The sequence below is a fragment of the Schistocerca nitens genome, chromosome 3 (genome assembly GCF_023898315.1).
Source record: "Schistocerca nitens isolate TAMUIC-IGC-003100 chromosome 3, iqSchNite1.1, whole genome shotgun sequence".
NCBI lineage: Eukaryota > Metazoa > Arthropoda > Insecta > Orthoptera > Acrididae > Schistocerca > Schistocerca nitens.
The window spans coordinates 212,873,202-212,888,556 of record NC_064616.1 but is presented as its reverse complement, the minus strand read 5'-3'; the positions used below and the strand labels follow the sequence as shown (position 1 = coordinate 212,888,556).

General features: G+C 44.4%; 1 protein-coding gene across 1 annotated transcript in view; it reads right to left on the bottom strand.

The window, feature by feature from the left end:
• LOC126248166 (cyclic AMP-dependent transcription factor ATF-2) overlaps window positions 1-15,355 on the bottom strand; it is a 209,106-nt gene that overhangs the window by 81,140 nt on the left and 112,611 nt on the right. Inside the window, exon 7 of the mRNA XM_049948924.1 lies at window positions 1,668-1,805. Coding sequence (XP_049804881.1) covers window positions 1,668-1,805 — 138 coding nt within the window. The remainder of the gene's footprint in view (window positions 1-1,667; window positions 1,806-15,355) is intronic.

Here is a 15,355-nt window from a genome sequence, read left to right as displayed (position 1 = left end):
TACTCTACAGCATTGGCCCCTAACCTAGCTTGTATTTCTCGTGACTCTCTCATCCAGTGCAAAGTCTCAAGTGACTGGAAAAACACACAGGTGACCGCTGTATATAAGGATTTAATAAGAGACCCATATCCTCGACATCAGTATGCTGCAGAATTCTTGAACACATTCCAAGTTCAAACCAATTTGTGACTGTTCAAGGACAGCCCTGTTTTATTGTCAGACATTTGGGAAAGTGCAGCTCATCTACAGAGAAGACAGCATGTAGAAGAAGTGTGTGACCCATTCTCTAGTACTGCTTGAGTGCTTAGAATCCCCACCCGGTTGGATTAAAGGATGACATTGAGGCAATTCAGAAGTTTGCTGCCAAATTTATTACCGCTTGTTTTGATCACTGTGAGAGTGTTACAGAGATGCTTCGTGAACTCAAACTGGAATGCCTGGAGAGAAGATTACGTTATTATTGTGAAATGCTATTGAGAAAATTTAGGGACCAGGTATTTATAGCTGACTGCAGAACAATTCTACTGCTAGCAATGTAAATTTGCGTAAGGACCTCAAAGACACGATAAGAGAAATTAGGGCTGGTACAGAGGCTTATAGACAGTTGTTCCTCTCTCGCTCTATTTGTGAGTGGACTAGGAAAGAAAATGACTAGTAACTGCACACGGTTTCCTTTGACATACACCATACGTGCTTACAGGGTATGTATGTAGATGCAGACATGGACTACGAAGCATTGTGTTCAGCGATGAATCGCAGTTCTGCACTACCCTGGATAGCCTAACTGTAATCCGTTAGCTTGGGAGCGACTTAGGAAGAGGTCCCAAACTCCAAATGTTTTGGAGAATCACAGCTGTGTTACTCACAGCACCACAATGAGGTAATCCATTAGGTACACCTTCAGGTTATGGCAGGTAGAGACTGATAGAACTCTGATGGTGCAATGGTATGTCACAGGCGTCCCCCGCATCCTAACGTGTTTCCTCTCATGCAACAGAATCGTGGTGACATTTTTCAACAGGACAATGCTCGTCCAGACACGACATATCCCTCTAGAAACTGACAAAGTACTCCCATGAGCAGTAAGATCCCCAGATATGTTCCACATAGAACAGGGGTGGGATTAGCTCGAACATCAACTCTCCTCCAGGATTTAAAGGAACTGTTACAACAGTTGTGGGCCATCTTGCCTCTGGAGAGGCTACAGTGGCTTAATGACACCATTCACAACTGAATCAGTGCATGCATAGAGGCTAAAAAGGGTTGAGCATCATACTGGTAAGAGGGCTCACACTGCCAATTTCTTCGTAAATTTGACTTGATAATGCTCTCATTAGAGTAACACCATGTACCCTCTCAACTCGTGAAGTTTTATTCTGTTTCCTCCTCCCCTTCTTGGTGCTTTGATTTACTTGTGTGTGTGTACCATTTTAACTAGTGCAGATCCATCAGTTGGAGCGACAGGTTTGCACACTGTTGGAACACATGTTGGCATGTCAACTGATTGACTGTTGTCCTCATTACTGTGTGTGTGTGTGTGTGTGTGTGTGTGTGTGTGTGTGTGTGCAGGCGGGCATGGGCACCTGCGTATGTACATTCAAAATTTATTACTATACAAAACACATATGAGCTAAGAACAGACTATCAAACAAATATACGATTCTTACCATTTTAACTAGTGCAGATCCATCAGTTGGAGCGACAGGTTTGCACACTGTTGGAACACATGTTGGCATGTCAACTGATTGACTGTTGTCCTCATTACTGGTTGCAGAAGCACCCGAAGTTACAGATGTGACGATAGGCTTAAAAGTAAAATAGTGAGGTAAGTACCAGAAAATTGACATAAATTACATAATAAAAATGAGAAAATATCAATACATAATCTGTACATATTTAATATTTACATTTTAATATAAACGAAAAATTAGTCACTACTTCCTCTCACCTAGCAGGAAAGATACCTTTGGTGCTTCTCTCTCCAATCAATAGACTGATGGAACAAACAGGGACCAGAAAGCACTGCTTATATTCACATGCAATCAGCATACAAGTGTTTTCAAATGTAACATTTAAGCCAGGAAATTTGGACAAACAATAACAAATTGATAGGCACAGTCCCTCAGAACCATTGCTCCTCATGTGCCATTATTCTACCATTATGTTTAGTAACCTGGCTTACAGATTCACTTTGCAATGCCTATAGGTACCAGAACTGCTGTGACTGCAATAACGGGTGTAATCAAGATCTAAACTTGAACTATCTCAAAACAATACTACAGTTTCTTGGCTATGTTTCCAAAACATTCATTTTTTATGGGAACTGTGTCACATCTGAGGCAGACAGTGGGGTAGCTGTGAAGCCATAATGAATAGCATTCACGTCACACTCACGTAACCCAAATCTAGTCTCACTAACATCGTTGCACATCAGCAACCTCTTAACTGAATGGACTGAGATATTGATTGTGGAACATGAAAAAACATATCACAATCACCACGTACTATTGACCTTCTATTTTTAAGTACATTAATTCTGACTCCCCAATGTTATTCAATCTGTATACTGAGCAAACAGTAAAGGAAACAAAAGAAAAATTCGGAGTAGGTATTAAAGTCCATGGAGAAAAAATAAAAACTCTGAAGTTCGCCGATGACATTGTAATCTGTCAGAGATAGCAAAGGACCTGGAAGAGCAGCTGAACGGAATGGACAGTGTCTTGAAAGGAGGATATAAGGTGAACAACAACAAAAGCAAAACAAGGATAATGGAATGTAGTCGAATTAAGTCTGGTGATGATGAGGGAATTAGATTAGGAAATGAGACGCTTAAAGTAGTAAGGGAGTTTTGCTATTTGGGGAGCAAAATAACTGGTGATGGTCGAAGTAGAGAGGATATAAAACGTACACCGGCAATGGCAAGGAAAGCATTTCTGAAGAAGAGTATCATTGAGTATAGAAATAAGTGCCAGGAAGTCGTTTCTGAAAGTATTTGTATGGAATGTAGCCATGTATGGAAGTGAAACATGGACGATAAATAGTTTGGGCAAGAAGAGAATAGAAGCTTTTGAAATGTGGTGCTACAGAAGAATGCTGAAGATTACATGGGTAAATCACATAACTAATGAGGTGGTAGTGAATAGACTTAGGGAGAAGAGTAGTTTGTGGTACAACTTGACTAGAAGAAGGGATCAGTTGGTAGGACATGTTCTGAGGCATCAAGGGATCACCAATTTAGTATTGGAGGGCAGCGTGGAGGGTAAAAATCGTAGAGGGAGACCAAGAGATGACTACACTAAGCAGATTCGGAAGGATGTAGGTTGCAGTAGGTACTGGAAGATGAAGAAGCTTGCTCAGGATAGAGTAGCATGGAGAGCTGCATAAAAGCAGTCTCAGGACTGAAGACCACAACAACAACAATTCTGACTGTTTCCAAAACTCTTTGATTCTGTAATTTGGTGGCAGCATGTCAATAATATTCCAGAATTCACTTTAGGAGTAAAGAAGACCACTCACCGAATAGCAGAGGCATTGAGGTGTCAATATGCAAACACAAGAGAGAGAAAAACCCTGAAAGCTTTCAGAGTAAATCCTTTATCAAGATAGAGTACAAAAACACACCCACCCACATGAACACACCTGTGCCCCTACAATGTGCCTGCTGGGCACGCAATGCTGAGATTGAATTTCGGCAGGTGAGCTACGGAGGGATTGGGTTTGTTCAGCTGGGGTGGGAAGGATAGGGGGGAGAGAGGTGGGAGGTAGATAGAAGGGTTGTGGGGTGAGTGAGCAGTGGTTCAGAGGTAGGCAGCAGGTGGGTGGGTTGGTTGGTTTGGAATGAAAGGGAAATCACCTTCATGGGTAAAACGTAACACCAGATCAACCGTTCTGCTAGTGCCACAAGTAGCTTGTCATGGAGATTAAGATGCCACTTCAAGGCAACTAAATTAGGGCAGTCTATGAGTAAGTGGGCCACTGTCAGGCAAGCTCTGCATCAGCAGTGAGGAGGATCCTCACATCGGAGAATGTGGCTATGGGTCAGCCAAGTGCGGCCAATGTGGAGTTGATGGAGGACAGTGAATTCCCTGCGACAACCGTGCAGGGAAGACTGTCATGTTGTCATAGTCTCCTTAATTGTCCTTAGTTTGTTCGGGAAGATCAAGGCAGACCATTCTGAGTTCTAGACTTCCAGCAATCAGTGGCGTATAAATGACCAAAAGTCTGGTTCTGGGACTTCCGTTTCCAGAATCGGCATCCTGGTGATCAGCTCAGCCAACCGATCAGTTCATTCATTTCCCAAAATCCCAACATAACCAGGGGTCCAAACAAAAATGACTGGCCATCCAGCTTGATGGACAGGACAAGATCCTGGATAGCCATAACCAGTGAGTCAGGAGTGGAGCACTGGTCTATAGCCTAAAGGCTGTCAGCAAATGCACTGGAGCCAATGGCGAATGGTGTACAGTGAAGCCAATGTGGAGCATGGATTGGAAGGGGTTGACAGGACAGAGGAAGGGGAACCTGTTGGGTGGAGGTAGTGGCTTGAGTTGGTTAACAGACACTGAGGCCAGGAGGGTTATGGGACTGAAGGATGTGTTGCACGGATACACTTGCCAGTGCAAGAACAAACATGGCTATGGGCTAGTTTAATGGCCATTAATTCAGCAGGGAAGTCACTGCAGCCATTTGGCAGAGAGTGGAGTTCACTGCACCGAGCCTGTGCAAAGCCTGTTCGTCTGCTGACTGTTAAGCCATCTGTAAATACCACTTCCGAACCTGGATACATCTCAAGTACAGCCAAGAACAGGCAACGAAAAATCATGAGGTCTATGGAATCTCCTCGACCAAAGGAGACTTCGAGTCAAACCCAAGGTCGGGGCACAAGCCATGGGGGCAGATGCGATTTCTCCCTGACCAGAGGCGACAGTGGAGGTAGTTGCAGTTCTGGGTCGTCATTGTGGGAGGTGGAAATCCCTTCCAGGAAAAATGACATGGTAGGTGGGATGTTCAGGGAAGCTATGAATGCATATGGCGTAATTCAGCAGCTGTTGGTGGTGCCTGATAGGTAATAGAGGGACTCCAGTCTCGACTAGTAGACTTTTCACAGGGCTAGTTCAGAAGGCTCCTGTTGCAAGTCAGACCCCACAATGATGAATGGGGTCCAGTATCTGCCATAATGAGAGTAATGCTGAACCATATGCAAGGCTCACATAATCAAGACAGGGTAGAATCAGGGCTTTGTAGAGCCACAAAGGGGTAGAGCAATCTGCACCCTAGCTAGTGTTCCTGAGGCAGCAAAATGTATTTGGTGTCACCAGCACTTTCACTTAAGTTGGCAAAGGTGAGGAAGCCACGTCAGCTGGGAATCTAACTTCAGTCCCAAAAAGTGGTGTGTCTCAACTACAAGAAGTAACTGATCGTCTAGGTAAAGCTCTGGGAGTGGGATGACAACAGAAGTGCATGAAATGAGTCTTGGCAGCTAAAAATCGAAAGCAATAGGTGAGAGGCCATGACTGTGACTTTTGTATGGCACCCTGTAGGTGACACTCAGCAGCACTCATAGTATAGCAGCAATAATAAAAGCAAAAACTGTCAGCATATAAGGAGGGCAATACCAAAGACCCCACAGCCGTCACTAGACCACTAATGGCCACCAGAAAGAGGGGGATGCTCAGTACAGAGTCCTGTGGGGCACCATATGGGGGGGTACTGAGTGAAGCACTCACTTGAACCAGAACATACAGTGCAACAGGAAGTTCTTGACAAAAATCTGGAGTGGACCCCGGAGACCCCACTCGTGTAACAGAGTAAGTATGTGGTGATGCCATGACATGTCATAAGCCTTCCATAAGTAAAAAAAGACAGCGATGAGGTGCTGATGACGTGTAAAGGCCGTCCGGATGGTGGACTCTAGGTGAATCAGATTATCAGCCTTTGCAAAAACTGCCTGTAGATGCAGATGCCCCAAGGCTCAAGGAGCCAACACACCTGCTTGCTTACCATGCATTCAAGCAACTCTCAGAGAATGTAGGTAAGGCAGATTGGGCAACAACTGTCCAGCTCTATGGGGCTCTTACCCCGTTTCAGTACCAGAACTATCGCACTTTCTTGCCAATGAGATGGGAACTCGCCCTTGTTCCGGATCTGGTTAAAGAGGGAAAGGCTGTGACACTGACAATCCACTGAGTGATGTTTCAGCATTTGGTCGTGGGTGCAGTCTGGCCCAGGGGCCGTATCAGGGCAATGGGTTATGGCACTGGAGAGTTCTCATTCACTGAGTGGAACATTAAATGGCTCCATGTGACAGGTAGTAACACATAAGTGCATTTGCTCCACCAGCTGTTTAATGAGCTGAAAGGTGGGGTGGTAGTTCTCAGATGAAAATGTGTGAGCATAATGCTCAGCAAGATGTTCGGCAACAGTGTCAGGATCAGTATAAATGGCACCAACTAAAGAAATACTTGGTAAACCTGCAGGGAACTGGAAACCATAAAGGCATTTGATCTTTGTCCATACCTGTGATGGAGAGGCACGTGATCCAATGGTGGAAACGTACCATTCCAAGAATTCTTACCTTCATTGTTTTATGAGTTTGCGGACACGTGCAGGGAGCCATTTAAAGGCAATTAGATGCTCCAGTGAAGGGTGCCACTTATGGCATTGGAGAGCCCACCTACAACCTCTAATGGCTGCAAATATCTCTGGGTTCCACCAGGGTACTGCCTTCTGACTGTGAGATCCTGAGGGAGAGGGGATGGTTTGGTTGGCTGCCAAAGGAATAGTTGCTATTCTATGCTGAACAGCTGCATCAATGCTGCCTTGCTGTGGGGGCCTAAGGATGACAGCAGAGGTGAACCTATCCCAGTCAGCATTACGGAGAACCCACCTGGGTGGGAGTCCAGGCAAGCAACATTGAGGGAGGAACAGGAAGATCAGGAAGTGGTTGCTACAACAAAGGTCATTGAGGACCCTCCAGTGGATAGATGGTAGAAGACCAGAGCTGCAACAGGAGAGATCAATAACCGAATAAGTTCCGTGTGCCGTACTGAAGTTTGTGGTGGCACCAGAGTTTTAGAGGCAAAGATAAAGCTGTGCCAGTAAAGATTTGATGTCTTTACTGTGCCCAATGATCATTGTCTCACCCCACAGGGGGTTATGGGGATTGAAGACGTCTAAGACTAGGAAAGGTGGGTGGAGCTGAGAGAGTAATTCAGACAGTACATCCTGGGACACGACATCATCAGGAGGGAGATGAATGTTACGGATGGTAAAATCCGGACGTGCCCTTATGCAAACAGCCACAGACCTTCAAAACTGTATCGAGACGCACAATGTCACCGTATATAGAGTCCAGCACATACGTACCACCTGATAAACTCTCATAGCTGGCACGATTCATGAAATAACCTCAGTAGCCATGAGTTGCTGGAAACCACATTTCCTGGATGGCAGTACAGAATGCAGAGTACATGCTTAAAAGCTGTCATACCTCAGCCAGGTGGTGGAAAAATCCATTGTAATTCCATTGGAGGGTCATATTGTCTGAATAATGTGGGGGTATGAAGTGACTGGAGGGGGGGGGGGGGATTTATGACCCAGATGATGTGCTGCCACCAGCTAAGACATCGGGGAATCCACTGACAAGGGTTCTGTGGCACATTGCCTGGGGAGATCTGGTGCCTCAGGGGCCACCAGGATCTCCACCTTGGGCACAGGAGGACATGCAGAGTCCATTGGTGTGGGGACCACTTGAGTTTCCTTCATCTTAGAGGACTTCTTTTTGTCCTTCTTCTCCTCCTTAGAAAACAAGGACTGAAAAGGTTTCCCTGAATTGATTTCAGGGATGGAGGAAGAATGAGAAGTCCGAAAGCCAGCAGCCTGTGGTTTCTTCAGCCACTGGCTGGTGTCCGACTGTGGACCAGCAGGAACCATGGAAGGAAGAGTCTCTTTCTAACTAGAGAAGTGGGAGGAAGATGAGGCGCTGCGGGATGGGGACAGGTGTCCCTGGCAGATGAGGAGTCAATGCTCCTGAAGTGGGTGTGGTGGAAGGATCATAAGGGGCCCCAACTGTGTGGGGGGCAGCTCTTGGCGGGTGGCTCTGAAGGTTCACTGCAAGAGGTGCTACAGAGGAAAGACAGAGACGGCGACAATGTTGCGGATGTAACATAAGATTGAGTCATTCTTACTCATACTTTTTTCTGGCTTCTTTATATGTGAGCTTGTCCAGGATCTTATACTCTTGGATTTCCTTTTCACGCTTAAAAATGGAGCACTCTGGTGAACAGGGGGAATGGGGCTCACCAACATTTATAAAAATGGTGGGAGAGGCACAAGGAACGTTCGTGTGAAAAGGATGCCCACAATCCCTGCTGACAGGGGTGGCAGTGCAATGGGAAGACATATGTCCGAACTTCATACACCTGAATCATCTCATAAGCGGAGGAACATACAGTTTCACATCACACCTCTTGACCTTCTCAGGCAACATATTACCCTCGAAAGCCAAGACGAAGGTCCCAGTAGCAACTCCGTTTTCTCTTGGTCCCCTATGGACACGACAGACAGAATGCACACCCTGTTGCTCTAAGTTAGCCTGCAGTTCATCATCAGATTGGAAAAGAAGATTATAGTGAAAGATGATGCTTCAACCATACTGAGACTGTGGTGAGGAAAGACAGCCATGGGAATGTCAACCAACTTTTCACAAGAGAGCAGTGCCTGTGACTGGGCAGGAGATGATGTTTTAATCATGAGGGAACTGCTCTTCATCATAGAGATGGCTGCAACTTCCCCGTATTTGTCTTCAGTGTGTTCCACAAAAAATAATGGCTTTGCGGCCAAAAAGGAGTCCCTGTCGTCCTGGTACAGACCAGGTATTAGGGTGGGGGATTCTGCTCCTAGTTGTCTAGTCCTGTGTTCCTCCCATGGCATGACCAGGGAAGGGAATTCATTGGAATCATACTTCGTTGCATCATATGAGGCCTTCCCATGCAAAGAGACTGCTGGGGTCGTGTGACCACTAGAGACGGGCAAACTCATTCATCCTTGGGAACTAGTTCACTGGTGATCGCTCTTTTTTGGGAACCATACATTTTTACTCGTTCATTGTTCATATGTGCATGGTATATGGTTCTAATGAAAAACTGAAAATTAGTAGGATAGGTGCCTGAAGATGGAAGGCGCCAAGAGGGGACACTTGCCTCCCCTCTTGAGTACAGAGTTTTTATTCATTACAAAATTCTCACACACTTGTAGAAGTAATTTTTGTGATTCTGCAAAACCTCTCGTTTAGGCAACTGTAGCATTATGTGGCTGATCACAGTGAAATAATATAAAGTGGCACGCAAAAAATAGGCCCCGAGTACAGGCTTCTCGCCAATTACACACAATTTGTTGACCGCTACAAGCAGAATAGATTAACATGTAATAATTATGCAGTAAAGAAATAACAAATAAGTTAATGCAAACAACAACTTCGAAACAACAGATGACAACTGGTGTGCGACAACGAGCAGTCTAGTACTAGGGGCCAATTTGTTGTGTGCCCCTGTATCACTGAAATAATATTGTAGAAGTTATCATATTCTCTTTACAAAATGTGACACCAGACACTCGATTATTGAGTGCAGACTTCATTCAGTTGTAAGTCGGTCTGCCTTCCATAACAATGAGCATACTGTTTTACCTTGGATCAAAAAAAGATGGAAAATGGCCACTTGTGTGTGCCATGCTGACACCCTTTGCATGTGTAATAACAAAAAAACTTGCCTTTTTATAAATACGTCTTCTGCTGTTTATGGAAATAGTGAAGTAAGATGATATGCCCTTTTGTTACCCAAAAAGATGCATGTATTACATCCCACGTAATTTTTATGTAATTTATGTAATTATGAAACAGATTTTAATTACCGGTTGTGGGCACTGAATAGAATACAAAAAGAACCAGAAGTTCAGAGTTCAATAAAGGTTTGAAACAGTTCTAGAATGAGCGTGCGCGGCGAACGAAATGAACAACAACTCGATACTGAACTAACTAGGAGCAGTTGGCAGTGGAACTGCAACAAGTGGCCATGCAAAGGACAAGTGGCCACACGAAGGACGAGTCTGGCCGAGGGAGACCGAGACCGACAGGAATGGGACCGAGGTTGGAACGAGACCCGTTAGTTCGTGAACGACCTATCTCTACTGACCACCAACATGAACTATCTGCCATGGTGTCACCCACTCTGAATGGGGGCTCTCCCCATGGCTGGCCAGTAATCCGTTGCCGGAAGTCCCCATACCCCAGTCACCGTGGGCACATACTCCATGGCATAAATGGGAAGTGTGCAACGCGGGTACCAACAGTGTGATACCTGCATGGTCAAGGGACTTCCACTATGCACGTACTTGGCACTCCCCCCCACAATGGGATGGCTACTGTGCTGGAAGTTGCATATACGACAACAGGAAAGAAGGGTGCCAGGGTGGAAAGGCACAGAGGCAGAGGCAGAGCATACACCACAGTGGGTGACCTTCCCTGCACGACGCACACTTCTGCAAAATTTGGAAAAGATGGCAGATGAAAACCAATAATGGTGACCATATAATTGTTCATGGAAGGTGAAAATAGTGCCAAAAACAAAACCACAAATCAAGGCCAAAATTGTGAACCAAGTCTACGCAAGGTGTGCACCAAAAGGACCATCCAATGGAAAGTCAGAGGAGGTAAGAGACAGTTGAAGTGTAGGTCACGGTAGCCATGCACGTATTCACCAACCAGCGGTAGGCCGCCTGGAGGTAGGCAGCAGGTTTGCTGGCTACAAATGCAAGAGGGAGATGTGACAGGTGCACTAGGCATGTGATATATGGGTACTGGAGCCAATGGCGAATGGTGTACAGTGAAGCTAATGTGGAGCATGGATTGGAAGGGGTTGACAGGACAGAGGAAGTGGAACCTGTTGGGTGGAGGTAGTGGCTAGAGTTAGTTGACAGACACTGAGGCCAGGAGGGTTATGGGACTGAAGGATGTGTTGCACGGATAGTGCCCATCTGTTTAAGTCACAACAGCTCATGGTGGAGGAAAGGATCCAGACAACCTGGTTTATGAAGCAGCCACTGAACTCAAGCAAGTTGTGCTCAGCAGCATGTTGTGCCACAGGGTGGTCAACTTTGTCCTTAGCCACAGTTTGATGGTGATCATTCCTTCTGGTGGTCAGTTGGTTAGTTGTCAATATCAATATGGATATATAAAGGTGTACAGTGATTGTAGCAGAGTTGGCAAATGACATGTCTGTTTTCATATGTGGCCCTGCCTCTGACGGGATAGGGTAAGCCTGTGACAAGGTTGGAGTAGGAAATGCTGGGTGGGTGGATTGGGCAGGTCTTGCACTTGGGTCTGCCACAGGAGTGTAACACCCGTGGTAAGCAGTTGGGAGTCAGAATGGCATAGGGATGGACTAGGATGATCTTGGGAATTACGGTTGGGGGTTTTGCCTGTCTGTGAAGGCCCTCATGAGACCTTCACTTTACTGGGCAAGGGAGTGCGCTCCTCACAGCATATTTGCTGGCCCTAGGCGGCCAGGATGTATGGAAGCAATTTTCTGGTATCGAAGGAATGGCAGCTAGTAAAATGCAGGTACTATCAGAGGATAGTGAGTTTAATATGGACAGGGGTGTAGATTGAGCCATTAGAGAGGCGGAGGTCAATGTCCAGGGAGGTGGCATGCTGGATTGAGGAGGACAAGGTGAAGCAGGTGGGAGAGAGGGTGTTGAGGTGGGAAAAGAATGAGGATTGAGTGTCTTGGCCCTGAGCCCAATTTAAGAAAGTATCATCAATGAACCTGCGCCAGGGACGGTGCTTGGGGTTTTAGTAGGCTAGGAAGGTTTCCGCTAAATGACCCATAAAAATGTTGGCAATAGGAAGGTGCTATGCAAGGGCCTCCCCCTCGAAGAAGAAGTAGTTATGTTTGAGGATATAGTTGGTAAGGTGGATAAGGAATAAGGTAATGGGTTTGTAGTCTGAAGGGCTTTGGGAGAGGCAGTGTTCAATAGCAACAAGGTTGTGGCAAAAGGGATGTTGGTGTATAAGGAGGTGGCATCAACAATGACGAGTAGTGATAAAGGAAGTAAAGGGGTGGCCATGGTAGAGTGTCCATGAAGGAAGTGGTTAGTATCTTTGATGTTGATGGTAAGTTTTGACCAATTCGTAGGTGGTATTGGTCACTCAGAGCATCAATTCTTTCAGTAGGAGCACAATAACCAGCTATAATGGGGTGTCCAGCATTGTTGTGTTTATGAATTTTGGGGAGCATATAGAAGGCAGGTGTGTGGAGTATCGTTGGGGTGAAGAGGGAAATGGACACAAGGGAGTGGTTCTGGGATGGGCTTATGGATTTCAGTACACGATCGTCATTATGATGGACTTCTGGGATGGAATCACTATGGCAGAGCTTGCAGGTGGAGGAGCCAGACAGATGGTGGAAGCCTTCTGTCAGGTAGTCATTGCAATTCATCACAACAATGGCAGAGCCTGTGTCTGCAGGCAGACAATTATATCACAATCTGTTTTGAGGTTGTGGATGGCTATCCTTTCTTCTGCTGAGAGGTTAGTGTTCTTGGGAAGGTACCTGGGGAAGGATGGTGATGGCAAGTTGGAGGTGATCAGGCAGTGGTTTGGTGGGCAGGGGAGATTGTCATGGTTGGATGGTGGTATGAACTGAGAGCAGCAAGGGTCAATGTTGGGATTAGGTTGGCTTTGGTTGGAAGACTTGGTAGCAAAGAAATGCTTCCATTGTGGGGATTGGGAGAAGGAGATTAGGTCTTCGATGAGTCCAAACTTGGGTGCGGAGCTGAGGGTGAAGCCTTTGGATAGACTGAAACTTCTGTAGTACCAAGGGTTTTAGTGGAAGGGTTAACAACAGTGTTTTGGGCTATTGCACTTTAGTTCAAAAAGGATTTATTCTGAAAATTGGTAAAGGTTTCTTTTTTCGTTTTCTTTTGTGTGTGTGTGTGTGTGTGTGTGTGTGTGTGTGTGTGTGTGTGTGTGTGTGTCTATCGACAACTCAAAACTTCTGCTATTCGGTGAGTCATCTCCTTTACTCCTAAAGTATTTTCAGTCACCATCACTTTCCTAACTATATACTATATTTATACCAGAATTTCAGTTTTTCATTCACAATTTAACCATTACATCAATTAAAATAATAATAACATGTATTCTTAGAACAAACTGGATTAGGTATATGCACATGATTATCTTTTATGACAGAGGATATATAGAGGAATCACCCTACAACCTGCACCCCTTTTATTTTGCGAAGTGATCACGATTTCAAAACGAGATAGCAGAGGGACGTGTAAGTTTTTGGCATTTTTAAACCATTTTAACTTGTGTCGATTGAGGTATTCAAGCAAGTGTGATTTTTTAATGAAAGAATTTACATTTTTAACAGCAGTCAAAGCTCTTGAAAAGAGGACTACAGTGATATAACAATTATTAATGTGGCACTGAAACATTCTCCAGAAACAGGTGAGGCAGCCTCAATAAGCTATTGCAAGTCTCATATCTTTGTTACATAAATGATGGCAAAGAGTAATTATGTTTAATCTTAGTAGCATTGGTCTAACTTTTTGCTGAATATAGCAACAGAGCTTGGCATGAAAGCCATTCTTTGGCAGTGTTTGCATGCCAACAGCCAATTCCAGTTGCCCTGCTTTTGAATTTTAGCTTATTTCTTGGACACTTTTGTGAAATGTTTGTCCAGCCTCAAGCATAATACATTGTATGATATCTCCAATACAGGCTGGTATCAATCACTTCAAAGGTAAATGAAATCGGTCTTTATAGCTTGTGAACAACCATTTCATTGAATATAAATTTAACATTTGTGTAGTTAAATTGCCCTAAACATAACAGTGATATTATTTATTATTACAAACTTCTTGTAATTTTTACAAGTCAATTTATGTAAGACTATCCAGACATTTTACTGAACGTCTGTGTAAATGACAGAAATTGTTGGACTACATGTATATTACTTCTGTTCTCCTTCCTCGCATATAGCAGGAAGAGGAGTTGAAAAGCAGAGTCTGGGACAGGCAGTGGAAGTAATCAGACATGTTTTATGCAAACGTAACAAACTTTTATATCTCATGGGAGTGGATAAAATAAAATTAATGTGGAAGTTACATTATCATTGTGATCAGCCATTCAAGTTGTTATGAAAGCAGAAGATTAAATGAATAAACTGATTTTATTTGATCATTAGTGAACCACTGAACTTCACAATCCTGAAAATAGTATAACTCCTTCAAACAAGTAAGACCTGTGGACAGTGTCAGACCCCTGAGAGATAAGAACACTGAGAGAGTAGGTAAACACCATTTTATTAGTTTAATAATGAGTGCCCGTCCTTTCAGTTTCATCCATAAATGACCAACAACCATGTAGTGGCGGGGTTATTGTATAAATATTATTGAAAGAGGCGCGCGCGCTCACGTGCACGCGCGCACACACACACACACACACACACACACACACACACACACAGAGGGTGTTTGACTATTATAGGTACAAACAAAAGGGGCAAGCAGAGGACAATGAGACTGATATATAGCCCTAATAAACATAAACCAATGGTTTCCCCAATATGACATACATATGCAGTCATAATAATGTTAAGCACTATTTATGTTTAATGTTACATTATGTCAACTTCCCTGCTGACAAATCACGATCAGTTAGTTGAGTAGATTACAGTGACATTGAAGCAACCAACCACAGCTAAAATTTTGATACATACTGGTGATATGCTAGCAGTGAGGCTGCAGCATAAACATGGTCTCACAGTGAACAGTAAACACAATGTGTATGAAGGTACATCCCTATACAAGTGAAAGTAAACATTATAAAAGCAGAGGTAATCGTGCACATGCATTCTGTTATGATGGGAGAGAGATGCATGGCTGGACAAGAACTGGCCATGCTTCGCTGAGCTCAGAGGAGCTGCACGAGAGTCACGGCATGGCCAATATATGTTGGCAGCTTTGACTCTCAGTGGTTGGCGGACACTGAAACTATGAGAAATACCATGTCTGTGGGAAGGGAGGAAGTAAACTGGCAGTTTGGCATGGCAACTGGCAAAAACCAGGGTGCACTAGTCAACAGGGAAAAGTATGGAAGGGGAACCTTCCATGTCTGAACTAAGTAACCAGCAGGGACATTAAATAAACCTAAATTCTATAAAAACGAATCCAAAACAGACACACAAAAACAAGTAGCATTATTACAAAGAGAAAAACAAGATGAGTGAATGTGTGAAACACACCCTACATTCAGCAAGTAGATTTTAAGTTACCCAATGTCAATGGATTT